The sequence below is a fragment of the Carassius gibelio genome, chromosome A23 (genome assembly GCF_023724105.1).
Source record: "Carassius gibelio isolate Cgi1373 ecotype wild population from Czech Republic chromosome A23, carGib1.2-hapl.c, whole genome shotgun sequence".
Taxonomy (NCBI): Eukaryota; Metazoa; Chordata; class Actinopteri; order Cypriniformes; family Cyprinidae; genus Carassius; species Carassius gibelio.
In genome coordinates this window covers 24,069,511-24,091,186 of record NC_068393.1, presented here as the reverse complement: position 1 = coordinate 24,091,186, position 21,676 = coordinate 24,069,511, and the positions used below count along the sequence as shown (strand labels likewise).

The following is a 21,676-nucleotide window of genomic DNA, read 5'->3' as shown; positions in this document are numbered from 1 at the left end:
TCTCACCACACCAAAAAGTCTTTGTCCAAAAGTCCAAAGGAGTTTTGTGTGCCAATATGCAAAAGGGTGAGTCGAACAAACCTCCCAGGCAATATGTCTTTCCTCCTCACAGTTTGCATTAGGGTTTGGTTTACACGCTTCAATGAGAACGAGCGGAGTTGGTTACATGTGCTGGATTTGCATATGACAGCAGGTGTGGCTTTGTCCCAAGTGCTCAGGCTTCATTTGACTGTGTGAGGTCGCACAGATGACACACAAAGCTCTGTTCCAAAACCTAGTGAGCTCATGCCACAAGTTCATCTAAAAAGGCGAATATATTTCACACGTATATTTTCTTCAATACTGAACAATATGAATAAAATGTACAACTTTATCAAATAAGTGTATATACTATGCACATAGTAATATTTATATTATATAATAGTACTATGCAATATATTTGTTTATTTTGTTTATTTATTTGGGTCCCCATTAGCTTCCACAATGTGGTTGCTAGTCTTCCTGGGGCCCATAATTTTAATATATATAAAATACATTGTAATAAAACAAAAAAAAACTACAATATTATACTACATTACACAAATTCAGATATAATCGGTCTATTAATTTCCCCATCCATCCATAATCCATCCATCCATCTATATATACTGTACAATAAATATACAAAGAAATATGTCAACATGCAATTTGTACTAGTATCAATAATTTTCACAGATTTTTTAATCAAGAAAAACGTGATATAGCAATTCAAAATCATTAATGCTACTATTAAATCCAATAATATAAATACTGAGTAATTGTTATTTTAAGATAGATAGATATACAGATAGCTTGAACAACAGAATGATAGATAAAATGATTGACAGATGGCCTATACTGTAAGTGCAGCAGTTCAGTCCTTTCATCAGTTTCTATTCTCGTTAGGATGCTGTCTACGCAGCTCACAGAGACCCCCACTCATGTGCCATCAGTCTGGCAGAGAGGTGACAAGTAAAGACTGTTTGCGGTCGGCTGGAATGTAAAACCTAAATGAGATATTTTTGAAGCAGTCTTTGACACACATTTTGCAAATGTGCATGACATCGCTAACTCTCCATGTCTCTTTCAACGACTCCCTTTTTGTTTCCCTCGCCCGCCGCTCTCTCCCTCTGTCTGTGTAAAGCTGTTATCAGCTGAAACAGCTCTGACCTTTCATAGCTGTTAGCCTCTGGCTCTCTTCCCCAGCCAAACAGCCAAAGCACTTTATCACAAGACTATGAATTACCACGGAAAGGACACCATCTCACCGCCTGCGTGATCTGAGACTGCAGACGCTCCTGCTCTGCTCTGAACGCTCTTTCTTTCAAGCCATTCACAGACATTGGCTAAACACGGCTAACATAACCTGTGTTTTCTGACTGCTCTGGTCATGGACACATCTTGTCTGGAGCTCATTTGTCTTTCAGTTCCACGGTGTTGCTCTAACCAATAACTATGGACCATTTACATAGCATTCACACATGTAGACTGAAACAATGAGCCCTGAAGTCTATGAGTGTATTTCTCTTTATGTCAATGTGAGGCAATCTGTTTGAAATCTATTTGTGTTCAAGTGAGGGATGGCTATGCATTTGGAACGAGCTGTATTTATGCAAGTCTTTGAGGATCCACACAATATACGGCATCATAGAAAATAATTATAGATGCAGAATGGGAAAAGAGGTAGCGTGAAGCAGTTGTGGGTAAAAATGGAGTGTGTTTGTGCATGTGTCTCTGCATAAAGCAAGATTACATGCTGGTTCGAGCGTGCTTGAATACTAACTGCAAATCCATCGCTGTGTGATGCATGTGTGCATGTATGTAAATTTGTACCCACACATCCATCTGTACAGTACTCTTCACATCAACCACACTCATACGCTCAAAGATAGCAAATGACCATGGACCTTATAACCCTTGATATGACAACATAAAACAACATTTGCAACACATCTGAGTTCCATAACACGATACATTTACATATTTAAGAATAATAAGAGGGAACACAGGAAGGGACTTGATTTGATCCATTAACAGACTGACTGAATCATGGCAAAGTGAAAAGTGATAATAATACTCTATATATGGACGATTGTACAATATACTGTGTATCTATATATCTATATGTTTATAAAATATATTCTTTATGTCATACTGTACATTACAAAGTTGTGAATTTTATTTATGTATTTTACAAATTAGTAAAGATTCTCTGGCCATTTAATGGTTATTGCCCATAATATGAAAATATGGCTTTTTGGGCATCAATAAAATTATTGGTCACAGTTTTAGCTATATAAATTATTATATAATGTTATATTATTTAGTCAAACTATTAAAACATTTTATTAAATTGTTCAGTCATTCAGTATCAGTCATTTCTATCTATTTTAACATTTAAGACATTTTTACTGTGATTAAGTGCCACCTTGAATGCATTTTTACATATTTTAAAAACTATTAATATTTCAGTCATGTAAAATATTACGTATTATGGTCAAGTTGGGCCATTTTGGCTCCATTACACCCAATCCTCCACTCCGGCTCTGTTTCCTGCTAGCATAAGAGCTTGTGCTGAAAGGTGAATAGCAATCCTGCTGCTCTGTGAAGTGTGAAGCTTGACTACACCAACTGACTCCTTAAACAGTGGTGCGCTGGGGTGACGGAAGCCTTGTCTTTAGCAGTATTTTTTGTTCCACTCATCCCAACAAGTGAACGTCTCACACCTACATCCTGAATATTAACGCTACTCAAAGAAGATACGATGGGCGCCATGAAGAGAAATACCTCTGAGAGCAATTCAGCCCAAGTCAGACTGAAAGAGACTCTTAACACGGCCGATTAATAAGCTGTAATATTGAATTAATCACCTGAAACACTTAAAACAGAACAGAATTGGGTGGAGAGAAGATGGAACATTCTGATAGCTCTTTTATGATGGGATTACTGGGTGAGAAGGACAAATCCTTTAAGGTTTGGGTGAATACTATTCGTTAAAGACTGTTAAATGCTAGTGAAGAGATTCACAGGAATACGCATGCACACACACACTCGAATGGTTTTAAAGTCTAATGCCAGCTGCTATATTTGTTTTCTACAGTGCCATGAGAAAATAAGGGTTTTCAAACTTTATGATGCCAAACACCCCCCAAATATGATGATTCCCATTCCAAAATATAATATAATATAATAGTGCTATATTACAGTGTATGAGTGCAAAAAAAGAGAAAAAGCAGAATCTTTGTAAGTCTATGTCCCCTCTGTTAATTCATTGTCACCGGGTCTGTTTGATGTGAAGGCCTGGTTCCTAAGTCACAAAGTTGATCAAATGCTGGGCTCACTTCTACATCCCTGGTGAGGTTGACAGGATGTGTGTATAGACACAATGCGCTGACTCAACAAGTCTCCTTCTCTTTCTCCTCCTTTTTCTCTCATGTGCCACTTCACGTGGTGCCCAGCGGGGGTGACCCAGCGGGACACACATGTATTGGTATGATGTGAACCTGTCAGCTCGCTGTGCATCAAACCGCCGCACTCATTACCGGCCCTTCCCTCCTGCCACACCCAACCCTGTCCCAATGCCCACGCGTCACCCCACAGAGGACATCAGCCCTCTAGAAACGGATGCTAAAAAAAAAAGCTTGGAGATGTAAGCAACCAGCCTGGTCATCCATCTCTAAGCAGAGACAGTGTTTTCTCTTTCTCTTCCTTTTTAGAGGCTCTCTCTCTTTTTCTTCTTTTCTTTCACTTTGTTTCATAGTCTAACATAGGATTGGGCAGTGTATTGTTCAGAGTAAGAAATGTTTCAACTGTATGCGTTTTTGCTGTGCTGAGCAGAATATCCATAGAGCAATTTAAAAAAGCAAACAAAAATGATTAAAATAGTATTTACATTAAATATCATTTCATTTTATTATATATATATATATATATATATATATATATATATATATATATATATATATATAAATAAAATAAAGTAATTATTTTAATAATCATTAAAATAATTTTTAAATATATGCATAATTACTCCTTTATGTCGTAAGATGTTTTTTTTATGAACTTCCAGTAAAAATAACTACAACTTATGGAACTAAAATCTATTTACGCCCTCAGAAAAAAAAGGTAATTACGAGATTAATTTTAAAATAAGAAATAATGTCACACTCTGAGATTTGAAGTCATATTGTGAGATAAATAGTCAAACTTTCCTAAGTAAAGTTGCAAAAACAAGAACTTTATTCATAATAACAAGAAATTCAAGTCGTATTGTGAGATTTAAAGCTGCAATTATAAGAACTAAAGTTGGCAAAAGTGGGGTTTCCATAATACTGTGATGTATAGGGTTACTGTGATATAAAATGACTCATACCGCCCACCTCTGGTCTGCAACGTGTCCCATGGGAAGCGTTGCGTGTATTGATATAATATGACCAGGTTCTCTCTCCATCTCTCTCTCTCTCTCTTCATTATGCTGTCAAGAGAGAGTGACCTTGTTCTCACTCCATCTCTCCTCCTTCAGCTGTCCCTCCATCACTCTCTCCTTCTCTGACACAGCTACTCTACTCTCTTCCCCTTGCTCTCTTTCATTAGAGGATGCTGTCACGTTCTCTCTGTCCTACAGCTGTTATGGATGGAAAAAAGAAGAGACGACGAGAGGAGAAAGCATATACATGTATATATTCAGACCTGTCTCTCCGACATGACGTAGATGTAGCTGTTGTCCAGGGAGAAGGCCATGTCTCTAAGAATAGGGCTTCCATCTTTGATGACCGGCAGAGTTTCATACTGGACGCCACCTTGAGGAGGACCATCAACTCGAATCTGACAGAGAAAGAAGGAGAAGAATTCATGAGAAGAATTGTAATCGTTTTACAATGTCTTACATATTATATATACATACACACGCACGCACGCACACACACACACACACACACACACATATATATATAGGATAATATTATATTCTATAATAAATTTAATTATAATAATACATTATTTTATAAAAACTATTTTACATAATGTAATATAACTTAATATATTGTAAAATGTAATATTGCATAATTATTGTATTGTATAATTTTTTATACAATTATGTATATTATGTAAAAAAAATTATAATTTATTGTATGTTTTATTATTCTTTTTATGCATTTTTATATACATACACTATATTACATACAGAAGTATATATATATATATATATATATGTCATGCATTATAATATATAATTATATTATATGCATAATAATGTATTATAATAATTGACATCATTTATGATTATTATAAAATTTTATTTATTACTTTAAACAGAATTACGGTGACTTAAGGGGCTTTGATCAGGTCAAAGGTCATCTCAGAGCAATAAAATCAGATGAAATACAAACTGAAGTCACAGGTTTCACATTAAAGCGTCTCCTCCCACTGCTTTCACACACCCCAAAAGATAATTAAAAACCCACACATTGCGGCTGTCCTGCATGGAGTGTGTGTCTCTGATCAGGGTCAGTCCTAGGTCATATGTCTGTCTAGTAGTGCTTTACAATAGAGGACGAGCCTAACAGAAACCCGGGAGAGCAAAGATCATACAATTAAACCATCCAGAGTTCAAAGGCAGTCTTTCTCAACACGATTCTGGCCCAAAGCACAGGCAGGGGGAAAAAAAGCATGTCCACACTACACTAAAGCCCTGTTCAAGCATTAGTCCACTCCCCTGAATGTAAAAACCATCTGTGAGCGGCAGACTCCCAATCCACTAAACAGACATTTACAGCAAACTGACGACCCTCCGTATTTGTGAATGTGTTCATACATAAAACATGTCAGCCAGTCAACAAGACCCACCTCCTCTTGTTCAGCCGAGCGTGACCCTGATATGACCTGCCGCGCACACCACAGAGACCTTATGTCACGGAGAACTGTGTGTCCAGTAGTCTACAGAGGGCACTTTGAAAAACACACTTCATTTGCAGGCAGGAAGTGGCTCTGACATGATGGCTGTAGAGTTAAATGTTGTGTTCACTGGTCCTACAGGGGGCTATAAAGCAATCAAACATGGACACTGCAAGTAGGTTCTGTAGATGGATCTATAAAGACGATGGAGGGACGCACAGCTTTAAAGGCCAAGGATCACATGGTGGATACAGAAATGGAGCAGTGACCCCCCTGTTAGATACTGTATACTATACACACTGTGATATTGCTAAGCCGTTAAAACAATTACAAAACAATTATATAAAAGAAATTGTATAACTTTTTATTTATTTATTTACATTTATTGTCATGCTTTTTTATGATTATATACACATACACTAAAAAAAAAATTCCCACAAAAAAGTTATTTTAAATCAATCATTGGCAGACCCATTGTTCTAAGTGGTATACAATGTCTTCAGCTACACTGATCCTTTAATTTCCCCGAATGCCTTTGGAAATGGATTCTGTCTTATAGTTTCTCTTCCTCTGGACCACTGATCTGTCATTCACCTGGCTTGAGTCTCTTCCTTTCATCATTGTTCTGTCTGTCAAAGGCTTGTGTTCTCCTTACAAGCTTCTGCAACATTTGCTCATTACTTTTTTCATTATTGGCACTCTCTCGCTCTCTCTCTCTCTCTCTCTCTCTCTCTCTCTCTCTCTCCCTCTCTCGGTCCCGTATGTACATTATAGATGGCTGCCGTCCTTTTGGCTGCAGTATAAGTGCAGATGTCTTTCTCATTCAGAGATTCTCCTACAGCAGAGCCCACGCAGAACTACACCCAACAATCCCATAGCAGTCTGTGTGCTGCACCCATAAGGATGTGCATTTTATATGTGCTTGAGTATCAGATTTTCATGTCAATCAGCAGTGAGATCATGCCAATATAATGCTATGCTATGTTGAATCAATATTAACTTGACAATTTATAATTATACTTAGTTCATATTTATTAATTTATATATATTAATTTATATAGTTATATATATAGTTATACACAGTATATACATGCATGCTATATATAATCCTATGTATGCATGCTTTGCTGTTGGGGAAGTCGTGGCCTAATGGTTAGAGGGTTGGACTCCCAATCAAAGGGTTGTGTGTGTTCACTGCTATGTGTGTGTGCATTTCGGATGGGTTAAATGCAGAGCACAAATTCTGAGTATGGGTCACCATGTCACTTCACTTCACTGTTTCTTTCTCTATTTCTTTAAAATATTTCATTTTGCATATTCAATCATTGGCCTTCTACAGTATATATGAGTAGTCCTTTTATACATATTGTCTATGTGCATTTGTGTGTTTTTGTATTTGTATGAGGGACTTCTGAGACCGCCGGTTGCTTCCAGCTACACGCTCATGCCAAGAGGACGCTTTTGATGTGAGAATATAAGCTTGCTACCAAAAAGGGCTTGAAGAGAAACCAGACACGCATTGAAATTCTCTCGCTGTTTAACATAACATATTGCAAAACACTCGCTCCCACACTGTGCACTTCATACCATTAATGTGAAAGAACCTTCAGGGTACATCGCTTTGAATAGATCCCATTTCAGATTATTCGTGTTAACTAACTCTTCTCGTACTAGAAACGTACTGAATACGAATCAAACATTTGGAATGCTCACATCCACATAACCCTCCCACATCCAGAGGGAAATACAACTCTGTTTACCTCTAAAAGTATTATTAAAGCACGATTCAATATTCTAAAAGTAATTACATGACAGAGAGGGCAGGCATAAGAGAAGAACAGTATGAGGGTAATTTAATTCCAACACAAAGCACTGAAACATAAACCTGCTCGAAGATATTCAGCAACAATATTTACTCTCTTGTCTATTTTTATCCATAACCTCTAAACCACATTAAGTGAATGAATGCTCAAAGCAGAAAGAGGACCAGGAAAAAAATCTGAATGTGATTCCCATATGTATTTTTCTTTCTTTTTTTTCCCACTATATATTAAAGGCAATATAAAGCACAGACCCCAAGAATATAATTTCCAATCGCTGTGGGACTCGTGCACAATGGATGTCCTTGTTTAAATGTGTGTGCATGGGCGCGCGAGGGAGTCCGAGACAGAACTCAGACTGACAGAGCAATCTGTCCTGTGGTCAATCTCAGATCTTCTGTAATCCATTTGAAATGTGTAGGCTCATGCAGTATGTTGAGACACACAGAAAGAGAGAGAGGGACTGAGCCACCTGAACACTCAATCCAATTACACTAAAGGGGATTCCTCAAAATTGTCTGCTCTCACAGGTCAAATGTCAGCGCTTATCCAGCAAGCGAAAGGGTAATGCTAACTGAAAGGGTTAACTGTCAAAATAAGGCCAACCTGACCCCCAACTTTACCCACATTCGACACACTAGTAACAGACAGGAGGATTCAAAACACAATGGCTCTGCTCTCTATAATCTAGCAAGCTTTCTTTTTATCTTTCCATAACATAAACATAAGTTATTCAATATTTCATATACATATTTATTCATAGAATTCTGTATTATAATTATAAATGCAATGATATATTGGATATATATATCCAATGATATATGCCCATTTATGCACAGAATGACAGACAAAATAGACTGACTCGTTTGTTTTTGTGAAAAGTGGGGACATCCCATAGGCGTAATGGTTTTTATACTGTACAAACTGTATATTCTATTGCCCTACACCAGCCCTACACCTAACCCTAACCCTCACAGGAAACTTTGTGCATTTTTACTTTCTCAGAAAAACTCATTCTATATGATTTATAAGCGTTTAAAAAAATGGGGACATGGGTTATGTCCTCATAAGTCACCCTCTCCTTGTAATACCTGTGTCATACCCATGTCATTATACAGAGTTGTGTCCTGATATGTCACAAAAACAAGAACACACACACACACACACACACAAACACACACACGAAGACAGACTGACTGACTGACTCACTCACTGAATGACTGACAGACAGAAAGACAGATTGACTGGCAGACAGTCAAGACAGACAGAGATATAGATAGAAAACCACCAATAAAGCACCAGGAGTAGTCTATAAGGACTGTCAGTTCTTTCTCTTCCTGTATATGGGGTGAGATGTGGAGGGATATTTCAGGTCCGCTGGATGGAGCAGTATTTCTCTCTCTCTCTCTCTCTCTCTCTCTCTGCTCTTAGAGAGATTTTTCTGAGCCCCAGTCCTCCTGACTAACACATCTAATCCATCACCTGTGTCAGCTTGAAGAATTCTGGTGTCAGCAAGCCCTCTCTCCCTTTCTCTCTCTCTCTCTCTGTCTTCTGATGGTTTCTATCAGTGGAAAACAGGCTCTTTTGTTCTCACTGCTGTAGTACAACACTATCTCCCATAACGCATGTGTTACAGCAACAGACTGCTCGGCCCGTGTGTCATTTTCCATCCAGATGCATTTTAGCACAGATCTCAACCTCTCAGGGAGCGAGAGAAAGCGAGAGAGCGGGAGTGAGTGGACACTTTCATTCTGACTATGATGTTGACTATGACTATGATGAACTATTTGCAGGGATCAAAATTCATTTAATTAAAACTATTTAAATAAGTAATAATAATAAAAAAAAAAATCGTAATAATTTTGTCTGCTTTCCAGTAAAATATCCCTAAAGAAATAAACTGTTTAACACACTTCCATGTGAAGTTCATCATAACATCATAAACTAAACATACAGTATGCACTCATAGGTTATGTTATTTACACATACAAAAGACTTTAATTCATAATGTCAAATGTTTCTTTAATGAGTTTTCACTGTTCCCAACCAACTTTACTAGCCCATTACTTTGTCACCAACTTCTAGCTTATGGTTTTCATTAAGACACTTCAGTAAAGCACGAAAAGGAAGTTATACTCAAATAAAAGTTAAAGAATGTGTCATTAAAATAAAATCGACCACTATTCTGAAAATATATTAATGTCTATGGTGGTTTATATTAATGTCTATGTGGTTAAAGCCTTGCTCAGATTTCCAATAAAGATGGTACCCCTCATACATATAAAAAAATAAAATAAAACAATAATAATAAAAATTACAAATAATATTGATTGACAAGATATCTTTCCCAATTTGATCAGCCTTTATGGATAATCCAACCGCAATTAAACTACCAGTATCTAAGCTGAGGACAAACTAGTTAGGTATTTCACCTACGGTCACATGAGTACAAATTGCTAGGTCAGTTAACTTACATGAATGTTTGCCATTGAGATGAACAAAAGGACTTCACGGAGGGCTTCATTTCAACTTCCTAAAAATGTCACCGCTTTGATACTACCTGACCTAAGTTTAAAACCCACACAACTTAGAGTCAGCTTTGTTCTTGCTGGATACAGAAACAAGATCTGAATAAATAGGGGTTGTGGTGAAACATGATCAAAAATATCCCTAATTATCCAAAAATGCCAACATGCTACGGCCAGCCGGCTAAATTTAGAGAAGTCTTAAAACGACAGAACCACTGCCAGACTAGTGGATTGCATCCAAGTGAGCTCACTGAAAATGAGTTTGAGGTAAAACTAATGTTGAACCAGTGGTTATACGGTGTTTTTCTGCACTTAATTGGCCTGAACTCTTTTGCATTAAGATTTATTTTGCAGTTGAATTCCTTTCCTGAGGTTTTCTGTGAGAGTTTCACAGACACGATGTTGTGCCTTTTCTACTAAAGACAGCGGCTCCTAAATTCAGAGACCTTATGAGATTAACAAGAATTTTTGCTCATGATAAAAATTGAATATTGTTTAGCCTTTGTTTATGGATTTTGCCTTACTCTCAATGGCTTTATTCATAGAAGCTACGATACTTTTTCAGAGAAAAACAGTGTTCTGCTCTGGAGAGCTAGCAGAGAATATTTTATAAAATCAGACTTTCCCATTAATTGTGTGCAGAGGATAAAAATTATGTAAACATGAATTACAAAGCCCCTCTCATTTGCCCAACAACAGCAAGACTCATAAAAGGACCATCAAAACAGCATAAAAACGGAATGGTAAAATAAACCACTAACAAATGAGTAGGCACTAATGAAAACCAAGACTCAATTGTAAACATAATACTTCTCTAAGTTATAAAGTATAAAAGGTAGCTTTTTAAGATAATCAAAATAATATACAACAGCTTTTACAAGATGAACATAAGGCATTACAATCAACACTTGTCAAATGAGTGAGACAAATTTCAAATCTCAGTCGGGATTCATTGAAAAAAAAGAAAGTACTGATCAGAGAAACCAAACCGACCTTGAGTAACAGCACAGTTATTAGTGACAGCTGAGCTGTTCAGAACTGCTGCGGTGAATTTAGTATCTATAGGTGCATAATTACGCACACTCTATCTGAGCAACTTTTGTCGTATCGCCAAACCACTCGTATGAGCATAATGCATCTCTCTGACTCACTCTCATATCATTTAAATGCTGCAAGTGAAAGTGAATTAAATCTAAAGTTGCAGTATGAAAGGAAAATAGAAAAAGGGAAAGCAATGCGATACTGTTCAAATTTCACCCCTAGAGAACAATCATATTGCATTGCAAGTTATTTGACAAAGTGAAAAAAGAGTAAAGTGAAAGTGAACTAAGAGCAGACTCTTGAGGAATCTGAGATGGGTGCTGTATCCATTCAGATCAGTCAGAATCAAACCCTCATTTATTCTCTGAGTAGTCTCAGTCTTAAATGACACAACCAATGCAATGCAGCAAAAATGCAACATGTCCAAGGTTGTTAGATGATGTTTGTTGCTTTATCAACTTCATACTAATTTCATTAAAGACTCATTAGAAAAAGCATTCACTGATACTTACACTGCTACACCTTATTAGCCAGAAAAATATCATGCATATCTTGTTTATTCAGTGTATTTCTACTCTAGTGTTTTTTAAATGCATTATTCTTCTTCCTTTTGTTTCTACACAAATGTAGTTCATTGTCTTTTATCGTCTTGGGTGTAATGTTTTTTCAGTCTTTGTCCTTTGATAAGGTCAGTCTATTTCTCTCTCTCAATATAACACAAGTATATCCAGGGACCTTATCCGTTCTTCCTTTTCTTTCTCATGATGCGCAGAACACAATGGCCATCCGTTAGTCTCTCGCAGGACCTCCAGATGTTTACAGATGCCCGATTATTGTTGGAACCCCAGAATGGAGCACAGTAGGTCAGATTTAGTTTGCAACTCTTATTTTATCTTATTTCTCAAAAGCAATAATTTTGCATGTTCTTTGAAGTGTCATTTGTATGTTTTTGATAAATAAAATGAAAATAAAATGACTATTCATACAGAACCCAATCAGAATCAAGTATCGTAGAAAGCTGCATGATAATTTACCATATTTAACTTATTTTGCACTGCTTTAGTAGTTTGATTAAAGTGAATTTTACATAATTCAACTGATGGATAGACGGCGGAAGAGAAAGCTGTGATGATAATAAATCAACTTCTGGTCCACCTGCGAGGCAATTGTATAAAGGGTTTTGATTAAAGCTCATACTAATCACTCGACAGCACCATTCTACATCTATACACAGACATGACAGAGAGAGAGAGAGAGAGAAATAGGAGGTATAAAGTGTGTAAATAAAGCAGGACAGAGGAAATGAGGATAGGAGACAGAGAAAATGACTAACAAAGTGTTGAGAGACGAAGCACAGCTTTGTTTGTGCTGGAAGCTTTGTATAAGGGGAAACTTTTGTGTGGAAGCTGTGTGTGAGTGTGTGTGTGTGTGAGAGAGAGAGAGAGAGAGAGAGAGAGAGAGAGACAGGGTTATGCTTATCAGATGACCTGTTCGGCTTTCCCTACAGACCTGCTGTAGCTTTATCTGGCCCCTCACGCCTCAAATACGCCGTTTTCATTCAAAGCAATATCTGCTTTCTACTGTCCACCCAGGACTGACCACTCGTTCGATGGCCCTCCTGGGCGTAGAGAGCGATAAGGGTCACGTGACCTGTGTAGTCTGCGATGAGGGCCATGTGACCTGCTGAGCATGCTTGTTTTCATGGCCGTACCAAAGCAGGACACAACCCTAAAGCCCAGGATTGGCTGACACCATCACGGTAACTATGACAACATGTCCTGCGGGATACAGGGGGTAATACAGCGGTAAGCCCTAACGCTGACCCACTCGCGTGTAGAGAATATGCACACACAACCTCTCAAATCATGCACAATTTAGCACCCATTCTCGTTTTGCGCAGTGTATACGTCCTGCGAACAGATTTATGGGGAGTCTTGTGAGAGCTGTGCTAATTGATCACATGTGCACGTATGACAGCCTTCCACAACATATGTTCACAAACATATGTCTGACACACTTTCAGAAATGAAGAAACAAAGGTTAGGTGTGGGGATTCGTTAGAGGGACACTGGACTAATTTATCTAGATTATGTTGTGTTAAATAATCGATTTTCAAAATGGAATATTCAGTCAGTTCTGGACTTTTCAGTGCCACACAAAAGAAACACATATTTAGATTCACAAACTATCCACTCTTATAAGCATGTTCTTTTTGGTAAATCAAAAACCTACAGCTGCCAGTGTAGTCAGATTCATGAGCAAATTAATAAAAAAATAAAGCTAAAATTCAATAAAAAGCTAGCCCCTCCCCCCACAAATACAGTAGTTTTAATTATAATGTTAAAAGATTAGTAATATAAAAATAAAATAAGGTTAAAATGTATTAAGATAAATAAATAAATAAATAAAATATAAAAATGCATACAATAAAATATAAAAATATATAATTTAAATGTTAGGGTAAAAATGTAATTAAATTATTAAAACATTATTAATATAAAATTATATATATTTATTAATATAAAATTATATATATATATAAATCAGATTAATACGTTGTTGTTGCTAAAATATCCACATAATAATTAATATAAAATTATTAATTAAAATAGCTTAAAAAATCCACAAAAACATAAACTAGTCTACTGATCTATTTATAATGCATACGAATCATTGAGATTTTTTCATTTTCCTAAACAGAGAAGAGAGAGCACATCATCGAACCGCATCATAAGTGATAGTGCACACACATACACACACACACCTAATACCCCCTTTGCAGATCAATAATTGAACAAAACCTGGAGGTCTCGTTACAAAGACAAGACCACCACTAAATCAACCTCTATGCATTGTGGGTAAAGACGAGGGAGCATAACAGCAAAGCTCTCCTCTGGCTCCAACTATAAATTCAGTTGAGGTCCCTCGCTTCCTGCTGTCATCAGTGTACACCTCCATCACCCCTTAATGACATGCTGCCGTGCCCTCGTATACAGAAGACGCACACATATGGGGGGCTGGGGTAGCAGTGGACGACTATACGCCATGCTGGCTCTAAGCACTCCCCGGTTGCAGCAAATCACGTTGACAGAACCATAGGGAGGTGGAAACCAGATGTGTGTTATTGTCTCGCCGTTCAATATATCATAAGAACAGAGGTGCGGCGAGGGCTGGGGGGGGATTTGAGGCTTGACTTTCACAAATGACCCTCCCTAAGAAACACAGGAAAGCTGATATATATGTCCACTTATTAATGTTTCTTTCAAATCGTCTGTAAGGTCGTCCTATACAGACGAGCCTAAAGGAAGGTGAGAGGTGAAATTGGAAGGAAATGCATGAGCTATGACTGGCCAGAAACATACTGTATGCAAGTGTGTAGACATACATTTATTTTCCAGTAAAAACATTGTGAAATATTAGTACATTTTAAAATAGCTGTTAAGTTAGTCAGAAATCTTGTACAAGTGGGTGCATCTTGGCCGCAATAAACTGCAAAGTAGACCAGACTTGATGGCAATAGTTAAAAGTCTGGCTCTGTGAGAAAAACATGTTATTATACAGTATCTTACATCCGTTTTATTGTTCAGCTGCCACATGTTTTGAGGTTTGGTTCAGTTATTATGTATGCAAATCAAACTTTTCCTTCTTTCGTCTGGCTGCACATCCTGTGCACTCCAGACACACACGCACACAAGCCTGAAAGACACTGAATGTAGGCCAGATCCATTAATGTCATTACTGCCGGTCAGTGCCCAACCACTGTGTGTGTGTGTGTCTGTATCTAATCTGAGTGTGTTAACTGTATGCGGAAACATGGCATGATAACGTTCATCTACAAGGAAGAAGCCACAAATGGCAGGAGGAAAGTTGAGCTATATAGGCCCTAGGGCACGCTCAGATAGCCTCATTATGGAAAAGAATGACAGCTTGCTGTCCAATGTGGGTCAAATGTGAATCAAATCATTTCAAATGCTGAAAGCCCATTCAGGTACAGCTGCTTAGACACTCAAAATTAATGTTCTAGTCGACAGGATGCACAAATATCTGTTTAAAATAAAACATATAACATGTGTCATATTCTCCAATTATGATTTATTACCGAGAGTAAGAGTTGAAGAGCAGGTCTTGCGCTGGGGGTTGGGTTGATTTGTCCTGACTGGCACTGAGAAGCTGCTGGATGTCTGTGTCTGCCTGTCCGTCTTTGTGGAGTGATGTTGCACTGCATTACCTACACCATAAAGCATTTCCTCACTCTAAACTGCCTTTGTGAGATAACGTCTGGCCCTGGCAGCCCGATCGAGACACTGTGTCCACGACTGCACGAACAGCAAATCAAACCCAGTTGCTGTCGATTGAATGTGCACTATTGTTTTTGCGAGAGGCAGACGTTTGTTATAATGAGATGGAAAGCTAATGTTTTGCATTTCGTGTCGGTTGTTTAAGATTTAGTGAGATGGGCCACGTCTGTGTGTTGCTAAATATTAAAAAAAAATTAAAGCAGGAATCAATAAAAAATGGTTGTTTGAATGAGATGGCCAGGAAAGGACAGACTCTCAGTCTCCATCTGTCTTGCTGCCTCTCTATCTGAACCAGCCAAACCTTAATTCTCAGATGTTTCTATTCTATCCTACAAATGAGAGGATTGAGGATTGTTGAGATACACTATTGTACTGTAATCAGGATTCCTTTGTCTCGTTTTCATGTAAAAAAATAAAAAAATAAAAAATAATATAATTTCTACAAACCGTTATTTTTAGTTCTTATTTCTTTCTTAAATGGGGTTGGAAAAACTAAAATGTTAAGCTATTTGTAACTTATTATAAAAATAAAAAAAATACAATAGAATTAAGCACAACCAAATAATTTGGTCTTGGAAGAATTTTTATAAGAAATCTGATTTTATATTAAGTTTTGAGAAACACAATACATATGCAAACATTTCCATTTATTCTCTCTATGAGAAACAATTCAGATACTTAAAGAGATTTGACGTTTTTATCTCCTCTGAGAACAGGTAGAGTTACAATCCCGCTCTTTATATGGAAAACTAAGAGCCAAAAATGAAAGAACACACCAAATTCCTTCCCTCACTCATTCTTCCCCTCTTTTATCCTCTCACCACAGACTCCGTCCAGTCGGCTCTGTGTTTGTCCAGATTCAGGCCAGAAACACTCGGGTTTCCTGTTGGTCAATTTCAGGAACTAAACTTGTGTGCTTTCTAAAAAATTCTGTCCCTCTCTCTTCCTCTCTCTCTTTTATTTGGTGGTTAGAATATGAAGAAATTGGTCTTAACACCTAGACTATTTTGTCTACAAAACGATCTTGGTCCTGTCAAGTGTTTTGAACCTCTCCTCGTCTCATTTCCTCTTTTCCTTTCTCACAATCCAGGGCTATTTTGTTTAAGATAGTGAGAAAAAGATAAAAAAAAAAGGTTTTTGCTGATAGAAATGTAAAAATAAATAAACTATATAATACTACTTAAACCTGCTTTATACTGTGATACATGGGTTATATTGTTTTTCTTTTACTCTTTTTCTTTTAATATTAAAATGGTAATATTTGGCTATAAAAATATCTATAATTTTTATCACCCCAGACATTGTTTTTTGTCATTGACCGATATACTGAAAACCAAAATAATACAGAAAAAAGCATACAGAAACCTGATGTACTCAAAACAAAAATAACAAACAGAACTACTTAAATAAAACGAAACAAACTAAATATGGTAAACAATGAATGTTTGATTAATTATGTGTTACTTAAGAAAAATGCATAAGCATCGTATTACTGAAATGCACATGAATTGTGTTGTTAAATATAGAATTTTCTCTAAATTATAAGGTAATTCATATTTTTTTACTTCCAAAAACCATCATATTTACAATGTATCACAGAAAATTATAGCACTGCCTTGATAAACCTATCATTTTCACCATACGCTAGTGAAGTTACAGTTACTCATTATCAGGGTTTTCCAGTACCTTTTCTACATTCTTTTTATGTTCACATGACTAACATTCTGGACACTGGATATAAACAGTTCACTCATCTTTCCCTTTGTTTCTCTCTCAGTCTTTCCGTCACGTTATGGTTGGCTGGACCCCCACCTTTTGTGTGAATAAATAAAGCCCGAATAATGGGCTCCATATGTAAGAGGCATCAAAAACAGCCTTTCTAAGTGGGGATACACAAAACTATGCTTTGATGAGGTAAATGAGTTTGTGTTTGGGAGAGCCAGAAAGAGTAAAAAATGGGTCCATGTGAGCACACAGTCCCGAGGGCTCTTAAACAGGAAGTGTTGATGCTGCTCTGTGGAGCAGAGGGCTCAAAAGGAGGCGTGAAGACCAACAAAAGCATAAAGCACATTGTGTATTTGTGTGTCATTTGACCTCAGTCTTGTGCCTGCGCAATGGGGCATCTGGGGGTGGAGGGGTGTTGTGTAGGTGGATGTGGAGCCATTTTAGTATGCTGTTTTTGCTGCATTATATTTAAAAAAATACTGTGGCTCCTAAGATGGTAATGGACATGAAATAGCCCTGTATCTTCTGATGGTGCTCATGAAGATCTGGAATTAAAAGGCCTTTTGCTAAAGCATGTAGAGAGCTATGATACAAACCGACCAAGGTGATGGGTTCAGACACTCATGTGCGCAGTTAGCCGTATGGAAAGACGGACATCTCGCCAATCTACAGGCACAGATTCCACGTGGTCCTGCTCATTATGTGTTAAAGATTAAAGATGGAATCAAATGATCCCCGGATCCATCAAGTGAGCAGCTTGTCACGTCTTTGGTGCTCAATGGCACTCATCCCAGGTAGAGGAAGTCATGCTTCACGGGCCTGCACTTCCTCTCACCCTCAGCTGTGTGTCTGGGGTCGTGACCCTGGACAGATGCCCTCCCATGCATAGCCCCCTACAGAGACAGCAGGAGGGGGTAAAACTGTGATCTAGGGAGAGTGACAGGGCTGTAGCATAATTCAATAACACTAATCCCCAATGAATGGACAAAGAGGCTAGAAAAAAAGGGGGGCAGATTAACTGAGCATACCCTGACAGACCTGGAGGCACGGGGATGCCTGGGGAACGGGTGCAGCTGACACATGCCTAAAAGGAGGGGTAAAGCGGTGGAAGGGGGGTCTGCCTGGCCCCCCATCCTGTGGTGGAGAAAGAGGGATGAGACTGGGTAGTTTTAGGGTCCAGCTGGCTTGCAGTCAGCCTAGTGAATTATTGCCTATGACTGCCGAGTCTGTCTGCGGAATTGTGTATCCATCTATCTGTGCGTGCAAAGCATTCGTATCAATCAACGATCATTTGAACTGATCAATCTCCCATCCTCTAATTCACAGTAACTCACCGACCTTTGATCCCAATGCCGGAACCAATGTCATTATTTCCTACGAAGTCTCTTCCTACTTCCCGCACACACATTTTATATGGAAATGAACATATGGCATATGTGCAAATGCACGCAGTCATTTTGACTGATGTGATATCAAAACAATGCACGGTTTGTGCAGCTATTAAATCAGTTGGTCACACAAACACGGACTGCAAACGTTCTGGCTTCGCTTGACTGCTCAGTGATTAATCAGAGCAGACCGTCTGACCGCTCAATCTAGTCTGCACACAAAATCAACATATGACACAAATGAATGCTAAAACAGAAAAACAGAGTAATCCACCTGTTAGCCATGACCGAAAAGAGTGATTAAATTATTGAAAATAAACACGCATTCAATTTAATCTGTATTTCAATTATTCGTTTTCATCTCCTCTCCCAACAACTGTAATGCAGACAACAAACCTGAAAGTACTCTATAGCCTTGCAGTTTTTATGGTAATTAATAAAAAAAGCAACACCCTTAGTACGCATGTCATCCAATGAGATGAAAAATTCAACAATGTCTTTAAAAAACAGTACTAACTCTATGTCTGTGATGATAGCTAATAAGCTCATAGTCATAAGACATGGCAGAGACAGACACATCAGACAATCTCTCTGTCTCTCAGCTGCAGCCGAGAGAAAACAAAATGAATTTATCAGACTTCACCCACAGACTAGCTCCCCGGGGCTTCGACTCACATGGCTGATGTGATTTTGTGTGGAGTGTGTGTATGTGTGTCAAAGTTTCCCGCAGTATTTTGTCCTAAACAAAACGTACTTACAACACTATTTTTGGAACATATATAAATATTCAGCCAGTGTGTCAGATGCTCAGTGTTTTCATTCACTTCTCTGACAAATTCAGAAACAAATCTTATGAGTTTGTGAGTCACACTGATTGATTCTTTAACAAAACTGGTCACAGTTCTTTGTGAATCAGACAAACTTTTCACAGTATTCTAATCTGTAATCTTCTGTTTTAACTATTATACTATATTTTATTGTTAAAAATAGATTCTGTCTGGTTTTGTACAGATTCAAAATAGCAGTAAAGGAAACACTAATGAGTGTGTTCATGTGTGGTCACAAAAACAACAACAAATCAAATTGTAAAACAGTAGACAATCCACAATTGACATGCCACAAAAATGCATTCAGTGGACGACTAAAGCTGTTATTAGCAGTGGAGACTGGAAGACTATTGAAACGCCATTGCGGCTTTACTCAGAAACAACGTGCCAGTGTTAGTTAGGCACAAAAAAAAAACTGCTCATGCAATCACAACTCTATCTATAGCTTAATTGAGTGATTAACAACATATATTACAGTTTATTAGCAGCATACTATATAAAAAAAAAAAAACATTAAACACAACTGTTTTCTTGTTTATATCGCTAAAAGATACTCGCCTACTAGTCTGGGTGTTATGCATAATGAAGGCAGGAAAGAAAACCACATTTTAAAGGGCAGACAGCTGCAAGATCTCAACGGCAGCTCCTGTGGCTTCAGTTATGGCTGCAGAGTTGATATTGTATATGAGGGAGAGAGAGTCACGGCTTTTCTCGAGGACTCTGCCGCCGGCCAGACCATACATACTTCAGCCATGAGTGAACTTCCTTTTTCAGCAAGAACGAGCAACAGACAGGGAAGCAACAATGAGGGATAGTTTACAAAAACAGCACTTTACCACATAATTACAGCTGTGAGAACAATCCCATCCAGGAGGCCGTCTGACAGCCCTTTAGCTGAGCAAGCACTCTTTATAAGCTTAGAAAACAGCCAAGATGAAAACCAACTAAATTTCACAACTCAGTATTTTTGGTACAGACTTGATCTTGTTGCACCCATGCAAACAATAAAAGACATGAATTACATTTTTAATATGAGATTATAACTGATAATATATTTGAATTTGAATTTTAATCAGTTTAAGATTGTAATGATATAAAACTTTATATAATTTACACAGTTTTATAATAATATTGAATATGTATAATTTCATTTATATGCTAAAAATGTAATATAAATTAAAATTATATATTATTTTTAATTACAAAACAAATTGCAAGGTCTGGTTGGTGGTCATAAATAATACTAATCATTACATAATAACACTTATTATTACACATATTCATATAAAATAGAATTTATTTTTATATTCTCTAATAAATCTCTAATAAAAACAAACCACTATTGTGCAACTACTACAACAAAAAATACACTTACATTATCCAGAGTAAAACAGATAATAATCTTTTTTTGCCTTCCTCTATAATACAGCACTAGTTTCTGAACAAGGTCATTTCAGGGCCTCATGGGTCACTTTTAGCACATTCTCTTTAAGAGAACGCAGCCTTACGAGATTTCTCAGCTTAATCTCTGAGGCATGTCTGTCTGATGCTTGAGCAGTCAAGTCTATTGCTTTAACACAGACAGCAGTCCAAATTGTTGCAGATGTTGACTTTGAGGGCTGTGATATTCTGTAAGTAATCTCTTTCCTGTGGGAACCCACAAGTCTGTCTGCGTCTTGTTAAAAGACAAAAAAACACGCTCATGTACACGCATCCTTGTGAGTCATGGTTACATGCACACACAAAGTCCTAACTGTCAAGAAGTCTACTTGTTACATGCACCGTCAACAAACAGGTAAAGCCGTAGCATAGCCTCCGGGTCTGTCCTCATGGAAACCGGCAGTAATGAATCAGTCTGAAGGCTTACTGTGGAGCTGGGAAACAAAGTTCAACCAGGCCAGAAACCAAACAGTGGATTTGTAGATGGCCAGTGGAGCAAGTTTCCCAAGTCACAAAGAAGTGGGCAGAACAAAAAAAAAGAATCTATTACCAGCCTAAATAACAGCCTAATTCATGATAAAACAAGTTTTCTAGGTTTCCCCGCGTATTCAAACATTCCCAGAATAATTGGCGCTTGTGGAAACATGGCCAGACTGTGCTTTTAGGATTTATCAATCAAAAAAGCATATCTAGAAGTGA

At 37.6% G+C, this 21,676-nt stretch overlaps 1 protein-coding gene across 2 annotated transcripts in view; it reads right to left on the bottom strand.

Moving 5' to 3' along the window:
* The window catches only part of LOC127945120 (plexin-A2-like), a 174,777-nt gene that overhangs the window by 96,636 nt on the left and 56,465 nt on the right, over nt 1–21,676 (bottom strand). For both annotated transcript variants that reach the window (XM_052541700.1, XM_052541699.1), the window contains exon 4: nt 4,708–4,842. In XM_052541700.1, coding sequence (XP_052397660.1) covers nt 4,708–4,842 — 135 coding nt within the window. The remainder of the gene's footprint in view (nt 1–4,707; nt 4,843–21,676) is intronic.